This window comes from Macaca nemestrina, chromosome 1 (assembly GCF_043159975.1).
Source record: "Macaca nemestrina isolate mMacNem1 chromosome 1, mMacNem.hap1, whole genome shotgun sequence".
In the NCBI taxonomy this organism is placed as follows: domain Eukaryota; kingdom Metazoa; phylum Chordata; class Mammalia; order Primates; family Cercopithecidae; genus Macaca; species Macaca nemestrina.
Genome location: NC_092125.1, coordinates 141,974,848 through 141,993,383, shown reverse-complemented (window position 1 = coordinate 141,993,383; position 18,536 = coordinate 141,974,848). Strand labels below are relative to the sequence as shown.

General features: G+C 34.9%; 1 protein-coding gene across 10 annotated transcripts in view; it reads right to left on the bottom strand.

The window, feature by feature from the left end:
• LOC105485489 (helicase for meiosis 1) overlaps positions 1-18,536 on the bottom strand; it is a 134,733-nt gene that overhangs the window by 69,150 nt on the left and 47,047 nt on the right. For all 10 annotated transcript variants that reach the window (XM_071080537.1, XM_071080574.1, XM_071080745.1 and 7 more), the window contains 7 exons: positions 17,232-17,275; positions 17,033-17,134; positions 16,485-16,630; positions 15,541-15,635; positions 14,739-14,872; positions 11,103-11,150; positions 7,105-7,185 (listed from right to left, as the gene is read on the bottom strand). In XM_071080537.1, coding sequence (XP_070936638.1) covers positions 7,105-7,185; positions 11,103-11,150; positions 14,739-14,872; positions 15,541-15,635; positions 16,485-16,630; positions 17,033-17,134; positions 17,232-17,275 — 650 coding nt within the window. The remainder of the gene's footprint in view (positions 1-7,104; positions 7,186-11,102; positions 11,151-14,738; positions 14,873-15,540; positions 15,636-16,484; positions 16,631-17,032; positions 17,135-17,231; positions 17,276-18,536) is intronic.

The window sequence follows — 18,536 nt, the reverse complement described above, 5'->3', positions numbered from 1 at the left end:
AAGCAAATGGAAAACAAAAAAAGGCAGCGGTTGCAACCCTAGTCTCTGATAAAACAGACTTTAAACCAACAGAGATCAAAAGAGACAAAGAAGGCCATTACACAATGGTAAAGGGATCAATTCAACAAGAAGAGCTAACTATACTAAATACATATGCACCCAATACAGGAGCACCCAGATTCATAAAGCAAGTCCTTAGAGACTTACAAAGAGACTTAGACTCCTACACAATAATAATGGGACACTTTAACACTCCACTGTCAACATCAGACAGATCAACGAGACAGAAAGTTGACAAGGATATCCAGGAATTGAACTCAACTCTGCACCAAGCGGACCTAACAGACATCTACAGAACTCTCCACCCCAAATCAACAGAATATACATTCTTCTCAGCACCACATCACACTTATTCCAAAATTGACCACATAGTTGGAAGTAAAGCTCTCCTAAGCAAATGTAAAAGAACAGAAATTATAACAAACTGTCTCTCAGACCACAGTGCAATCAAACGAGAACTCAGGATTAAGAAACTCAATCAAAACCACTCAACTACATGGAAACTGAATAACCTGCTCCTGAATGACTACTGGGTACATGACGAAATGAAGGCAGAAATAAAGATGTTATTTGAAACCAATGAGAGCAAAGACACAACATACTAGAATCTCTGGGACACATTTAAAGCAGTGTGTAGAGGGAAATTTATAGTACTATATGCCCACAAGAGAAAGCAGGAAAGATCTAAAATCAACACCCTAACATCACAACTAAAAGAACTAGAGAAGCAAGAGAAAACATATTCAAAAGCTAGTAGAAGGCAAGAAATAACTAAGATCACAGCAGAACTGAAGGAGATGGAGACACAAAAAACCCTCCAAAAAATCAATGAATCCAGGAGTTGGTTTTTTGAAAACATCAACAAAATTAATAGACTGCTAGCAAGACTACTAAGAAGAAAAGAGAGAAGAATCAAATAGATGCAATGAAAAATGATAAAGTGGATATCACCACCAACCCCACAGAAATAAAAACTACCATCAGAGAATACTATAAACACCTCTATGCCAATAAACAAGAAAACCTAGAAGTGGATAAATTCCTGGACATATACACTCTCCCAAGACTAAACCAGGAAGAAGTGGAATCCCTGAACAGACCAATAACAAGCTCTGAAATTGAGGCAATAATTAATAGCCTACCAACCAAAAAAAGTCCAGGACCAGACGGATTCACAGCTGAATTCTACCAGAGGTACAAGGAGGAGCTGGTACCATTCCTTCTGAAACTATTCCAATCAATAGAAAAAGAGGAAATCTTCCCTAACTCATTTTATGTGGCAAACATCATCCTGATACCAAAGCCTGGCAGAGACATAACAAAAAAAAGAATATTTTAGACCAATATCCCTGATTAAAATCGATGCAAAAATCCTCAATAAAATACTGGCAAACTGAATCCAGCAGCACATCAAAAAGCTTATCCACCACGATCAAGTGGGCTTCATACCTGGGATGCAAGGCTGGTTAAACATACACAAGTTAATAAACGTAATCCAGCATATAAACAGAACCAAAAACAAAAATGACATGATTATCTCAATAGATGCAGAAAAGGCCTTTGACAAAATTCGATAGCCCTTCATGCTAAAAACTCTCAATAAATTTGGTATTGATGGAACGTATCTCAAAATAAAAACAGCTATTTATGACAAACCCACAGCCAATATCATACTGAATGGGCAAAAAATGGAAGCATTCCCTTTGAAAACTGGCACAAGATAGGGATGCCCTCTCTCACCACCACTCCTATTCAACATAGTGTTGGAAGTTCTGGCCAGGGCAATCAGGCAGGAGAAAGAAATAAAGGATATTCAATTAAGACAAGAGGAAGTCAAATTGTCCCTGTTTGCAGATGACACGATATATATTTAGAAAACCCCACTGTCTCAGCCCAATATCTCCTTAAGCTGATAAGCAGTTTCAGCAAAGTCTCAGGATACAAAATCAATGTGTAAAAATCACAAGCATTCTTATACACCAATAACAGACAGAGAGCCAAATCATGAGTGAACTCCCATTCTAAATTGCTTCAAAAAGAATAAAATACCTGGGAATCCAACTTACAAGGGATGTGAAAGACCTCTTCAAGGAGAACTACAAACCACTGCTCAGTGAAATAAAAGAGGACACAAACAAATAGAAGAACATTCCATGCTCATGGATAAGAAGAATCAATATCATGAAAATGGCCATACTGCCCAAGGTAATTTATAGATTCAATGCCATCCCCATTAAGCTACCAATGACTTTCTTCACAGATTTGGAAAAAACTACTTTAAAGTTCATATGGAACCAAAAAAGAGCCCGCATTGCCAAGACTATCCAGTGTGAAAAGAACAAAGCTGGAGACATAACACTACCTGACTTCAAACTATACTACAAGGCTACAGTAACCAAAACAGCATGGTACTGGTACCAAAATAGATATAGACCAATGGAACAGAATAGAACCCTCAGATATAATACCACACATCTACAACCATCTGATCTTTGACAAACCTGACAAAAACAAGAAATAAGGAATGGATTCCCTATTTAATAAATGGTGCTGGGAAAACTGGCTAGCCATATGCAGAAAGCTAAAACTGGATCCCTTCTTTACACCTTATACTAAAATTAATTCAAGATGGATTAGAGACTTAAATGTTAGACTTAAAACCATAAAAACCCTAGAAGAAAACTTAGGCAATACCATTCAGGACATAGGCATGGGCAAGGACTTCATGACTAAAACACCAAAAGCAATGGCAACAAAAGCCAAAATTGGCAAATGGGATCTAATTAAACTAAAGAGCTTTTGCACAGCAAAAGAAACTACCATCAGAGTGAACAGGCAACCTACAGAATGGGAGAAAATTTTTGCAATCTGCCATCTGACAAAGCGCTCATATCTAGAACCTACAAAGAACTCAAACAAATTTACAAGAAAAAAAAACACCATCAAAAAATGGGCGAAGGAAATGAAAAGACATTTCTTAAAAGAAGACATTTATGCAGCCAACAGACACATGAAAAAATGCTCATCATCACTCGCCATCAGAGAAATGCAAATTAAAACCACAGTGAGATAGCATCTCACATCAGTTAGAATGGCGATCATTAAAAAGTCAGGAAACAACAGGTGCTGGAGAGGATGTGAAGATAGGAACGCTTTCACACTGTTGGTGGGACTCTAAACTAGTTCAACCATTGTGGAAGACAGTGTGGTGATTCCTCAAGGATCTAGAACTAGAAATACCATTTGACCCAGCCACCCCATTACTGGGTATATACCCAAAGGATTATAAATCACGCGGCTATAAAGACACATGCACATGTATGTTTACTGCAGCACTATTCACAACAGCACTATTCACAATAGCAAAGACTTGGAACCAACCCAGATGTCCATCAATGATAGACTGGATTAAGAAAATGTGGCACATATACACCATGGAATACTATGCAGCCATAAAAAGGGATGAGTTCAGGTCCTTCGCAGGGACGTGGATGCAGCTGGAAACCATCATTCTCAGCAAACTATCACAAGAACAGAAAACCAAACACTGTATGTTCTCACTCATAGGTGGGAATTGAACAATGAGAACACATGGACACAGGAAGGGGAACATCACACCCTGCGGCCTGTCGTGGAGTGGGGGGAAGGAGGAGGGATAGCATTAGGAGATATACCTAATGTAAATGACGAGTTAATGGGTGCAGCACACCAACATGGCACATGTATACATATGTAACAAACCTGCACATTGTGCACATGTACCCTAGAACTTAAAAGTATAATAAAAAAAATTTTTTTAAATGAAATCATATCCTTTGCAGCAACATGGATGGAGCTGGTGACTATCATCCTAAGCAAATTTATGCAGGAATAGAAAATGAAATACTACATGTTTTCACTTATAAGTGGGAGCTAACATTGAGTATACATGGACACAAAGATGGCTACAATAAACATCAGGGCTTACGTGAGGGTGGAGGGTGAGAGGAGGGTAAGGATTGAAAAACCTAATGTCGAGTACTATGCTCATTACCCAGGTGATGAAACAATCTGTACTCCCCATGACATGCAATTTACCCACATAACAAAGCTGCACATGTATCCCCTGAACCTAAGACAAAAGTTGCAAAAAAAAAAAAAAATGGAAATTACAAACCTACCCGCCTGGTAAGGTCAACTACAATAGCTAGCTGAAATGCAAGTATCTTACAAAGTATCAAAGAACTAGGTATTTATCTGAGAGAGGATTTAAACCCAAAGAGATAAAATTTAAATTCCTAAGTTTTACTCCTAAAAATTGAAGTTTGCACGTCTGAAGCAGAATTAAGTAACTGTATTTTTAACACAACAGCATCTTCAGTTGATTTTGATAGCAAGTAGTCCACCCCCAATACACGTTAAGAAATTTTACCCTAGTAGATGATAAGGAATATTTTCAGCTCAAATTGGATTGTCTTTTTGATGTTTGGTGACATCAGACACCAAAAGGATATGGAATGAGTATGGAAAATGCCTGGATATTGAATGACCGAGGAATGAAAGAAACCAAAGGCATCAATATTTTATGATGATCTTAAGTGTGGCAAAAAAGCTAATGAGAATAGGCAAACATTGATTTTCCTAGCTTTGGAAAAGAGACAGCAACAACTTCTATTACAGTAAAATGTTTTTACATTCATTATCACATTGGATCAACACTACACCCAATACAGTAAGTAGGATATGTAATACATTCCTGTTTTTAGATGAATAAACTAAGACAGCTAATATAAGGCAACAGTAAACTAAGACAGCTAATATAAGGCAACAGACAAGTAGTAGAACTGGGACTGAAATACAGATATTTGGAACCCAAATTCTGTGTTCATTCTGCTTCACAGTATTCCATGTTAAATTAACTCATATGCCTCTGGAAGTCAAGCTTCATGTAATATATGTAAGTAAAAATTTATCATAGAAAACTGAAGATCAAATTTTATAGCAAAGGTGAGAGGTCAAGATCAAAACTAAAACTTTGCATTCATTTACATAATGACTATAGATGTAGCAGTGAAGGTGAATTACGTTTTCAAAAAACGAGCATAATCCGGGAATAAAGATTCAAGGCCTGAAACTTTAAGAAGTACATAGTAACCATAAAAGGTCAGCAAAGTAAGACTGATTAAAGAAGGAGAACCAGAAAAGTGGAGTGTTAAGAATAAAAAAATAACTAAGTACTATTCACTGATGACTGACAAAGAATAAATGTTATTATAGGTCATTTATTAGGTATGTTTAAAGACAAAAAGAATAGTATCAGTGGATTCAAGAAGTAAAGAAGTGATAGTGGGAATAAGATTCCTGATGAGAATGAAAGTATATAAAAACAGATGAAGACGACGCCTTAGTGATTCTTATGCCCCCTCTAGTGAGATGCTCTAGAACATACAGAAGACAATTCTCACAAACAAAATCAGGCTTATCAGAATAAGGACCAAAGAAGAAGGGAAAAAAATGTTATTAATGTAGGGCTGAGAGTCAGGGCAACAAATTATTTTAAAACTAAGCCTTATATTAAATATAAATTTTAACATTTTACAAAATCATGTATTTCTATAGTATGGTTGCAAGTAAGTAAAAAACACATTAAAAATGAACAGTACATGCTAAATGTTAAAAGAGAGATTCTGAATTCAAAAAAATTTTTTCCACATTACCCAACTTTCAAACAATAAATTACCTTTACTTAAAAAGATTAAGTGGAATAATAAAGTCATTTTCTCCAAAAACTTCTAATCATGAGTGCTAAAAACCACAAAACATCCTTTCTCTCTTTTATTATACTCTAAACAGAATTTAGAGAGAGAGACAGGGTTCAGGACATGCTATCTCAAAATGTGGCATCTTGGCCTATTGAATATTTTAAGCTGTAGCAATTTGAGAAACAACACGTACAGGAATAATTTTTCTGGTTTTCCTCTGAAGCAAGTCATAACACCTCATGTGAGAGGTGCCCTCCCTATACCTAAACAATGGAGCATCTTTATCTCCATAGACACAGAGAGGAATCTGAATGAACAGGCTTTGCTAAATTTCCCCCAATTTATTACACTTAGTTCATATCCCCTTTGTCCTATCTTATTTCTCCATGACCTTTCCATCTTCATCACACCTGGCATAAAAACATTCAGGTTTAACCATTTCTTTGGGTCTTCATTTCCTTATAAAGGCTCCCATGTCATATAAAACATATTAAATAAATTTGTATGCTTTTCTCTTGCTAATATCTTTTGTTATAGGAGTCCCAATTAATGAACCTAAAATGAGTAGAAGGAAAAGATATTTTTTCTTTTTTTTTTTTTTTTTTTTTTTTTTTTGAGACTGAGTCTCGCTCTGTCGCCCAGGCTGGAGTGCTGTGGCCGGATCTCAGCTCACTGCAAGCTCCGCCTCCCGGGTTCACGCCATTCTCCTGCCTCAGCCTCCCGAGTAGCTGGGACCACAGGCGCCCGCCACCTCGCCCGGCTAGTTTTTTTTGTATTTTTTTTTTTAGTAGAGACGGGGTTTCACCGTGTTAGCCAGGATGGTCTCGATCTCCTGACCTTGTGATCCGCCCGTCTGGGCCTCCCAAAGTGCTGGGATTACAGGCTTGAGCCACCGTGCCCGGCCGGAAAAGATATTTTTTCTAACCTTACAGAAGTCTAACCACCAGATTATCAACGGTTGAATATTTAAGAATATAAAAAGCATACAAAAGCATGCCAATAAAAGTGTATCTATAATAGTTATAGCAGGTTTAAGTAACCCAAAGATTCAAGCATTTCGTTCCTCTGCCAGAAGTCACCAGAATCAGTGAAGACAAATTCTGTGCACCTGTCAAAAAGAAACTATCCTATTACAAATAGGGCTTGTTTAAATTTATCATGCCTATGGGTAATAATGATGATACCCTATTGAGAACTGAGATCACGATTTAGTTTTATCATCATCTAAACTTCAGTAAAACAAAATTTTAATTTAGTCTTAAGTAAACAATTGCTAAATTTACTGACAATGATAGGGAATTACCAGTTGGTTTGAAATTAACACCTTCATCCATCTTTATTAAGTCCAGGGATGATAAATCATTCAGATTCTTCAAACATAATTCTGTTTAATTATAGAAAACACATTTTAATTTTAGTAAAACAGCGAAGTAGGGCAAAATAATTTATTATTAAATATGCTAAAGTTGTGTTATTACTGTGTAATTGTTCTAGAAGAACCACAGTCCCTACTTAAGCGGTAAGGAAAAGCTCATTTAAATAAAAAAGCTAACTAATATACTAAAAACATTTTCTAATAGTAACAAGAATACAAGTAATAAAAATAACACTCAGTAAGTAGAAATAACACTTAAAACTTGGAGTATTTAAATGATATACATGTATTACCTCATTTAATCCTCAAAACATCACAATAAGGTAGACACTGATATTTTCATATATAGGTTAGGAAACGAAAGAATAGAGGCTACGTAACTTGCTCCTTTGCTATCTGCCCTCCATTAAGGCAATGGTTTTCTTTTTCTTTTTTCTTTAAATTTCTATCAAAGATATATTAATATATGCACAAAGTATAAGAAGTCAAATAGTTCTGCAAAGATTATTCCAAAACCCACCAGTTCTTCCCCTCCTCCCTCTTTGCCACATTCTTGAAGCAACAACTTTAACTGATGCTTTCAGGTGTTTACTTTTGTTTCTCTGACAGGAAGCAATGCTAGTTCATGTTCACTATTGATGGGGATCAGAGCAATTGTAGTGATCTGCTGCTTACAGTTCCTTCTCTGCCTCATGCCATACTCCACGAGACATAAGATAGTTCAGAGCAGACAGTGGGAATACTGTAATAGTTCAATCCTAAACAGAGCAGCCACTCAAAAAAACACCCTTAGAGTTCTTTGGGAAATACTTTAGTTTAAGCACCACTGTTTAGACAGCTTGATAGTGTTAAGTGTTTGGTGAAGTAAAGATTTTGAAGTCTTTTCTAATTTTCTTACTTACCCACTATTAAATCCGTTCATTACCCATTACTCGGTAAGTCAATGAAAAATGCTTACTTTACCATAAGCTGAGCATGAGTCTAAGCTCTATGTTTACAGCAGTTAACAAGACAAGGTTTTTCTTTTTAGAACTCATATTTTACAGAAGAAAGCAATCAACATACAAATAAATAATACGGTTTCACGTATACTATAAAGAAACATAAGGCTAAGAACCTGTATAGAATGATTGCGTAGAATTTTAAATCTTTTAACTAAAGCTTATGTTTATTTCCTTTTCTTTTTTTTCCTTTCTTTTCTTTCTTCTTCTTCTTTTTTTTTTTTTTTTTTTTTTTTTTTTTTTTTTTTTGAGGCAGGGTCTTACTCTGTTGCGCAGGCTAAAATACAGTGGCATGATCACAGCTCACTGCAGCCTCAACCTCCCAGACCCAAACAATCTTCCCACCTCAGTCTCCCGAGTAGCTGGAACTACAGCATGTACCACTGCACTAGCTAAGTTTCTAAAAAACATTTTTTGTAAAGGTGGGATCTCCCTATGTTGTCCAGGCTGGTCTCAAACTCCTGAGCTCAAGCGATCTGCCCACTTTGGCCTCCCAAAGGGATTACAGGCATGAACCACCATGCCCAACCTATATGTATTTCTCATAACTGCTATATATTTTGATATAGAGTAAGGCTATCCTCACCCTAATTGTCAAAATAAACACATTACTTTTTCTAAAAACAAGGAAAACAATGATAACAACATCATAGAATCATTTTCTCTTCCTCTCAGTAAAGGTGGATTTAAGTAAGATACCACAGGAAGACCTCTCTAAAAAGTTAATATGTGAACAGAGACCTGAATAAAATGAAGGTGCGCACCATGTAAAGTATGCAAGGAGAGTTCCAAAAATAGGGAACAAAGTGTGCAAAGGACCTGATGTCGGAACAAGCTTGGTGTATTTAAGGAATAGCAAGAAGGCCAATTTGGTGAGAGTAGAATAAGAGAGAGAGAAAGTGACAAGAGATGCAGTTAGAGTAATAGGCAGGGAGATATCAAGCAGGATTTTGTGGGCTGTGGTGAAAGTTTGTATTTTATTCTAAGAGTAATGGGGAAGCTATTAGAGTATACTGGGCAAGAAAGTATAATCAAGTTTAGGAAACAGCATATACTATGCTAACGATCCTTCCTGAGAGATTTAAGGCAGATCTCCAAGGATAATGGCAGGGCTCAGAAAATGCTGACCCAAAGCATTTCCAACTCAGTAAGACTGAGAGGACCTCAGAAACAAGAAGGTCACTCTGACCTTTCCCTGCCTTTTTGTGTGAAACATGGTCATAAAGGAATTCTCTGACCTACTTTGCCTAAATTCTAAGACCCTCATTCCACGGTATGGAATGGTCCTGTCTCATGCGCAGGAAGAAAGAATTCTACACAGAGAGGCCAAGAAGAATCTGAACAAATAGGCCTTGTTAAGTTTTGCCTAGTTTATTAATATTAGATAATACCCTTTTGACCAGTCATGTTTCTCGACAACTATTCATTTTTTTTCATTAGACTTGCCATAGAAACACAGTTTTCCCTGGGTCTTTGGGTCTTAATTTCTGAAGGCTCCCATGTCATACACAACTTTGATTAAATAAATTTGTTATGCTTTTTTCTTGTTAATCTGTCTTGTTACAGGAGTGTCAGCTGTGAACCTTGCAATGAATGAGGAAAAGATGTTACTATTTTTCTCTCCTACAATACCAAAACCTTAATATTCAGTTATATTTAGCTATTTTTGTTTAGAAGGCAAAACTTTGCTAACCCTATAGTGACCAAAGATAAGGCAAATATGAGCTGTGATTCTGCTAATTTAACAAAAGATAAAACATTAAAGTTATCCAAATATAGCAATATATCTCTTGGACTATCTAATTTCTTGAGTGTATTTGATCATTATTTTCAAAATATATGTTTAATTTTTTAAATTCCATTACAAAATTAATCAATACCTTGAAGATAATACAACTTATAATCTGTATTTCAACATGAATACAGCAGCATTATGAATATATGCTATTTGTTATGATCATGTTTTAACAACATATTTATTCTTTAAGCAAGACAATTTTACTGCTTTATCTCTGCATTTTTATTTGCCACACATGTAATACAAGTAGAGAATAAATTTAAATTGGCTAAATCTTTTTAGAGGGTCTAACATTTTTTTCTTTTACTAAAGGGACAGTCTCAACACAATGAAAAGGTAGCAATTTCTAATCTGAATAAATGCCTAACAATATTTTATATTCTAAAAAACAAGTAAGAAATACTAGTTGATTAAATAACAAGCTGAGGTTGGATAGGAATACATCTTTGGCACAGGTTGGGTTACAAAGCCCATAATCACTCTAGGCTTATATTTTTCAATTAAAATTAAGTAGAAAAGAAAAAATACATATTGGGCATGATTGCTCACACCTATAATCTCAGTGCTTTGGGAGGCAGAGGTGGGAGGATCACTTGAGGCCAGGAGTTTGAGACCAGGCTGGAAAACACAGTGAGACCCCCTTTCTAAAAAAAGCTACAAAATTAACCAGTTGTGGTGGCTCACGCCTATAGTCCCAGCTACTCAGGAGGCTTCGGCAGGAGGATCATTTGAGCTCAGGAGTTCAAGGTTACAATGTTAGCTATGATCACGCCACTGCATTCCATCCTGGGTGACAGAGTAAGATTGTCTCTTTTAAAAAAAAGAAAAAATACAGAGTATCTGTAAGCATATTTTCAAAGACCAGGGATGTTAGAAATAAAAACCAAATAAACCAAATTAACATATTATACAAAGAAAGACATTCTGATAGAATAAATTGATTAATTCAGCAAAAAAGTGTATATGCCAAGCTTTTTGTGTGAAAAACAAATAGTTCACATTATTTTTCTACAGATAAGTTTCCTTTTTAAAAACTGATTTACAAAAGCATATTCTTACTTTCATAATAACTGAACTTTTTCACTAAAATATATAGAATCTAATTTTTGGAATGAAATGCACCTAACCTTGTAATTTTGCTTCAATTCCATCTTTGTTCAATCCAGATGCAAAACCTGCATGTCATGAAAATTTCCAAAAAGTAAAACAGAATTTAATTCATCTTTACAGGCTCAGTTTCATCTTTACAGGCTTTACCCCAGTTAACTAGGGAAGAGTAGTCTAATTGAGTCTTATATAAGAAAAAAAAAACTCAGCTTATTGAATTCAAACAAGACTTAAATAAATATCCAGAGAAACAATGAACAGGAATATCATATTTTAACAAGAATGGTATGGAATAAATTTCCAAATGTTTTACACATAGTAAATATCATCAAGTGATTAATATATTCTAATGAACTTTCATTATAACATGAATGTTCCTAGGAAAACATATTTGGTAATACAACCATTTTGTGCTATTCACTAAAGTTGTAACTACACATACCGTTTAACACAATAATTTCACTCCTACGCACATACCCACAGATATACATATACATGTGTATCAAAAGATATATATAACAATGTTCACAGCAACATTATTTAAAATTAATAATTTCCTTTCATCAAAAGATTTATATTCATATAAATGGAATCTTTTCAAGAATAGATAAAGCTAGCCTGTGGTATGTAAGTCAGAATAGCATTGACTTCTGGGGGCAAATACTGACAGAAAAGGAGCATGAGGGAACATCTAGAAAATGTTCTATATCTTAATCTGGGCTGTGGTTACATGTGTGTATATGTGTGTATAAACATATATATAAAACTTCATTGACCTATACACCTCATATTTGTGCAGTTTACTATAAGTGATATCTCAATACAAAAAAGTAACTACAGAAAATAAAGTAACTATGAAAATGAAGGAATGAAAATTAAAACATGAAAGATATCAATATTCATACTTGATATTCATAAAAATACACAAGTATACACCCTGAAGGAAAGGCTGGAGAAACAAAATATGGCACTTTTGAACACGGCTGAAAGGTATATGAGCTACTAAGGTAGCAATTTAGCCACAGGTATCAAATTTATAAATGCATATATCTTTGACACAGGAATTTCATTTCTTTTTTTTTAATCTTTTTAAATTTTTTTTAATTATACTTTAAGTTCTAGGGTACATGTGCACAATGTGCAGGTTTGTTACATATGTATACATGTGCCATGTTGGTATGTTGTACCCATTAACTCATCATTTACATTAGGTATAGCTCCTAATGCTATCCCTCCCCTCTGTCCCCTCCCCACAATAGGCCCCAGTGTGTGATGTTCCCCTTCCTGTGTCCAAGTGATCTCATTGTTCAATTCCCACCTATGAGTGAGAACATGCGGTGTTTGGTTTTCTGGTCTTGCAATAGTTTGCTGGGAATTTCATTTCTAGAGATTTATCATACGGATAAATTTATGCATGTAAAAAATGAAGGGATTTTTTGGCTGCATTGTTTGTAATAGCAAACAATTAGAAAAAGTATAAATGTCCATCAATTGGGGATCGTTTAAACAGGTGATACATAAGAAAATGGAATATTATTTAGCTACTAAAAAAAGCTTCCAGCCAGACATGGTGGCTCACGGCCAAAATCCCAGCACTTTGGGAGGGTGAAGTGGGAGGATCGCTTGAGCCCACAAGTTCGAGACCAGCCTGGGCAGCATAGGGAGGCTCTGCCTCTACAATTTTTTTTTTTTCAAAAGTTAGCCAGGTGTACTGATATATGCCTGTAGTACCAGCTACTCGGGAGGCTGAGGTGAGAAGATCACTTGAGCCCAGAAGGTTGAAGCTGAAGTAAACTGTGATCCCACCACTGGATTTCAGCCTGGGCAACAGAGCGAAAGCCTGTCTCAAAAAAGCTTCCAAGACATACTAAGAAAAAAAGGAATGTGCAGAAGACTATAATAATGGAGGTTTAAAAAAAATATGACCACAAGGCCAGGCACAGTGGCTCATGTCTGTAATCCCAGCACGTTGGGAGGCCAAGGCAGGTGGATCACTTGAGATCAGGAGTTCGAGACTAGCCTGGTCAAAATGGCGAACCGCCGTCTCTGCTAAAAATACAAAAAATTAGCCAGGCATGGTGGTGAATGCCTGTAGTCCCAGCTACTCAGAAGGGTAAGGTGGAGAATTGCTTGAACCTGTGAGGTGGAGGTTGCAGTGAGCCAAGATTGTGCCACTGCATTCCAGCCTGGGCAACCAAGAGAGGCTGTCTCAAAAAAAAAAAAAAAAAAAAAAAATGCCCACAAATTATTTGATATTCTGCCCTCTGAGAGATGAACTTAATCCCTCTTGCCTTCGTGTGACCAGGACTCAGTGACTTGCTTCTAAAAAACCCAATAAAGCAGAAGTAATGATGTGTGACTTCAGAGACAAAGTTATAAAAAAGTACTGCTGCTTCTGATTTAGTCTGTCTCTGTCTCTCTTTCTCTCTCGATCATTCATCCTGAGAAAAATCAGCTGCCATGCTATAACGAAAGATCCACCTGGCAAAAGAGTGAGGCCTGCCAACAACTGTGAGAAACTGAGGCCTCTAACTTATAGCTCTGTGAGTGAGACTACTTAGAAGTGAATCTTCAAGACCCAGGAAAGCCTTCAGATGACTGCAGCCCTAGCTGACATATCTTGCAATCTAAGAAGAGCCTCTGACCCAGAGCCACCTAGCTAAGACAGTCCCAGATTCCTAACCCACATAAGCTGTGTGAGATAATAAATTCTGGTTGTTTCTAGATTATTTGTTTTAGGATAATTTGTTAAAAGGAATGGAAAACTAATACATTATGCCACCATTTGTGTTTAAAATGGTGGGAAAATAAAATTACATTTTCTTATTTACTTTTATATGCAAAAAAATTATTCAAAAAAGATATACCAATGATTACAGAACTAGGGGATGGAAAGGGGAGAGATGGGAATTGAACAACTGTGTGGGTGGGGATATACATGGAAGAATTTTAGTTGTATATATTCCTTCACTTTATGATTTTTGAACTAAGTAAATGTATTACCTAGTTGAAATAGACATTTTTAAGTGATAGGAATATTTATATATTCCTTTAATATAGACTTATATTAATTACTCTTTGAGATCTGAAAGTTTTGAACCTCTGTGCATTAGAATGATACTTCAATGAGTCAGGCTTTAATTTGGTATTCAACAACCCCAAGTATAGGTTATTTCATAAGCTATACCACATAAAAAAACCCTCTGGAAGCCACATAACAAGATGTGGATTAGCTATAGAAGCAAGATGAAAATTGTAGCAGCAACAGTAGTACTATATACTTTCATTTCTTATAAATTGAAAAATAAACAGTCATAAACTCAAAAACGGGAGTAGCTGAACACTAAGCACAGACAAAATTCAAAACGTTCTGTAACTTTAACTTATTTTCAATGATTTAGACATTTCTGTTATTTTTTCCACTAGGTCTATTTTTAATGGTGCTGATTTCAAACCTTGTTGAAACACTAGAAGTAAAACAGATTAAAATTTCTCAGTTTGTCTACTCTTGTCTCTAAATGTATTTGGGACTGTTGTTATCTTTTGTTTTATCATCTATTAGTTTCTGTAATCTATCTATCCTGTAACTTATCAGCATAAATACAGGCCTAGCTGGCTTGAAAAAATTACTACTTTTCCAAGTCAAAGTAACAAACCATAATGAGATGGATTTTTCAAGGCTCTGATATAAAGCAAAGTTGACCGTATCCATTCCAAAGCAATATTCACATCCGTGATGGTATGCAGTACTATCTCTGCATTTAAATGCTCAATAAGATGTCTGTGCAAACTAATGAAAAAAAAAAAACTTAGCATTACGAATATGCAGTTCAATGCCATAACTCTTACTTTTTAACTTTAATAATTTATAATACACCAATTGCTACTTTACTAATTCATGAACTATAACTTAATTTCCAAAAACATAAAAGAAAACCTTAAGAAGTCAGTTCAACTTCTAAAAAGGCTTCAGATATATCTCTCTACTTTATGGTTATAGAACACGGATTACTGCTTTAACAAAAGTTGAAGCGTAAATTATATCCTACTTTCTCCAAAAGAGAATACATTAAATACCTTACTAATAAGTCCCAGATTTCCTCTATTATTAAATTAAGATGTGAAAATATTTCTCCTTTATTACAAATTAGTAATTATAAATTTATATAATTTCATATATAAATTATAATCATAATTACTAAGGCTTTATTACAAATTAGGGTTTGTTATAAACAAGAATACATGCTTGTCAAGAAATACCACTGAATAAAATGACTACATTTTAAAAAAATTATTAAATTCTCTAAAATGACACAAACTATCTAGTTAAATTGTTGAAAACTTTACAGAAAATGGCCTTAAAAAAATCTCCAAACCAAATTTCCTTTTGATATTTTAAAAGGAAATAAAATAAGCTATATCAGCATTACTATCTTTTTGGAACATTTTTTGTATTACCTGCTTTCTACAGTGTCTCTACAAGCTAACATCTGAATGTATTTGTCTCTTGTGCTTAATCGAGTCATGATAACTGCAGTAGCTGTAGTGTCAAACTGGGGAAAAAAACAGAAATGTAGTGAAGAAGAGCACATCTTGGTATCAGTCCTCTGCAAAAAATCAAGACTTTCATTTTATATTAAACAGTCTCCTTGTCTGAAATAACACTTCAAAAAGACCTTTAAAATGCTCTCACTTTGTTAACCTAAAATTTAATTTAAAAGCCTTCCAAGAGTATAGCTGTAAATATCACTTTGGTTTCAATGTAACATAATTTTGGCAATGTTAAAATCAAAACAAACTCTGGTAACTGCATAAAAGTTGTAAGATTTGGTATAGTTTATATATAATCTGATTTATTCCACGAAATTATAGAATTGTATAACATAATATTTACAAATGTTTTGAAAATATACTCTTCCTGATGTTCCCATAATAGCTATAAAAATGACTTATTCATGTATTTGTCAGAGTAGGGTATGTTTTGAAATGTATTTGGGCTGACTTTGTCATAATGCCTGGGAACACTATTAGCATTTAGTGCTAGGACCTAGGGATGTTACATGTTCTGTAATGTGACAGCCTTAAACAAGGAAAACCTGTTCCATCCAAAATGCTGAGTACCCCCATTCAGAATAAAAAAACAAAACAAAACCAAAAGACCTTTAAGAGTATATCCATTCATAAACCCATCCCTTCATCAGCCAGTGCAAGCTTACACAGAATGAAGGAAGTATGTCCCAGTTGGTGAGGCTTGTTTTACTTTTATTCCTCCATTAAAGGTAAATTTTCTCTGCTATATTACTTTTAAGCCTGATATAATTATGACATGCTAATCAAAAAATACACAATTTTTTGTTTTTATCATGTTTTTAAGTATAAAAAGCAAAGTTATTGTCACTTACTTGAGGTCGACCAGCTCTACCAATCATCTGTAGAATATCTGTTTCACTGTACTCTTCAAACAGTCCTCCAGCATAATGCATTGTAGATTTTATAACTACTAGGTGAGCAGGCAAATTTACTCCCATAGCTAAAGTACTGGTAGTAACTGCATCAGATGAAGACATAGTAATTTTGAGCCATTTAACTTTATTGCTTCATGAAGACTTTTTAATAAAAGACATTCCTATAAATGTAATAAAATCTCATATATAAGAAATTTAGAAAAGAAAGAAAAAAGAACATTACAATCTAAAATAGTAACACACTTTAAATCCAAAAACCTATTAACTTCTTGTTTTTCAAATTACACTACGTTCAATAATATGACAAAGATCTAAACATTGCCAAAGAATTTACTGTAGCATCTACATGCATAGGTAACCACTTAATTCTAGATTCTCAGAAGAAAAGAAAAAAGAAGCAGAATACTTGAGCTTTTCCTTTTTTCCTCTTAAAAATAATTTTCCAAAATATTTTATAGCATCCACAAGAAATATGTTTTACTTACAAAGAACTGGTAAATCTCCAACAGTAAAAGCTCCCTCAACTACTTTTCTATCTGACAGCTCCATACCAGCATGATGATAAGCGGCACCATCTTTTAAGATATCTGTAATATATCAGCTGCTACTATTAGTATTTTATCAATAATTGGCACCTTTCATCTGTATGTGAAAATGCTATTCAAAAATTATCTCTAAACCTACCTCTCAGTTTTGAATCTCTTACGGAATATGCATACTTCTGTAACCTATTTAAAAATACCATAAAATTATTTAGTTACTCCCAGTAACATTAGAGGACTCTGAAACAGTTTATTAATTATTTTAAAACTTAGAGATATCAAAAAATTTTCACAATATCATTATCTGAAAACTATTTTAAGAAGTAGAAAATATCCAACTTACATATTCAAAAGTCCCTAAACTTATGAGCTGTAATATTAAAGCTCACTTTTAAACCAAGAATTTGGAAAACTCACTTCCCCTAAGAAAAAAACATAATTGGTGATTAACAAGTCAGAATATAAGTCTACTCTCATGATTTGCCTAAAAAAAATTGTAAGAAGTAACAATTCCTAAAACTACTATATCACTAGTAAGCCAAAAAAAAAAAAAAAAAAAACATAGAAATAAACAATAGTTGTTTCCAGTGCTCTGAGACATAGACATGGCATTTAAAAAAACTAGGTTGGCCAGGTACAGTGGCTCATGCCTGCAATCCCAACATTTTGGGAGGCTGAGGCAGGCAGATCACGAGGTCAGGTGATAGAGACTATCCTGGCTAGCACGGTGAAACCCCATCTCTACTGAAAATACAAAAAATTAGCTGGGCATGGTGGCAGGTGCCTGTTAGTCCCAGCTACTGGGGCAGCTGAGGCAGGAGAAAGGCGTGAACCCAGAAGCTTGCAGTGAGCCAAGATTGTGCCACTGCACTCCAGCCTGGGTGACAGAGAGAGACTCCATCTCAAAAACAAAAACAAAAACTAGGTCAGGAGGAAGCAAGATGGTCAACTAGAGATGCCTAATGCTCATCCTCCCCACAAAAAAGAGCAAAACAATGAATAAACAACTAATTACATTTTGACCAGAGTGACCAAAGGAAAGTACCTCTCTACAAATTTGAAACAGGGGATTATTCCACTAGTTGTGCAGACATCAATACAGGGACACAAGAAACATGAAAAAAAAAAAACAGAAAATACAACAGCACCAAACAAACACAATAATTCTCCAGTAACCGATTCCAAAAAACAGAAATTTGCATATTGCCTGAAAAGGACTTCAAAGTAATAATCCTAAGGAAACTCACTGAGATACAAAAGAATACAGATAGACAGTTCAATGAAATTAGGAAGACAATTCATTTATCTGTATAAGAAAGTCATTCAAAAAGTACCCAATAGAAATCTTGGAGCTAAAGAATTAAATGAATGAAATCAAAAATAGAGAGCTTCAATAGCAAACCAAAACAAGCAGAAGAAAGAATCTGTGAAATGAAGTTAGGTTTCT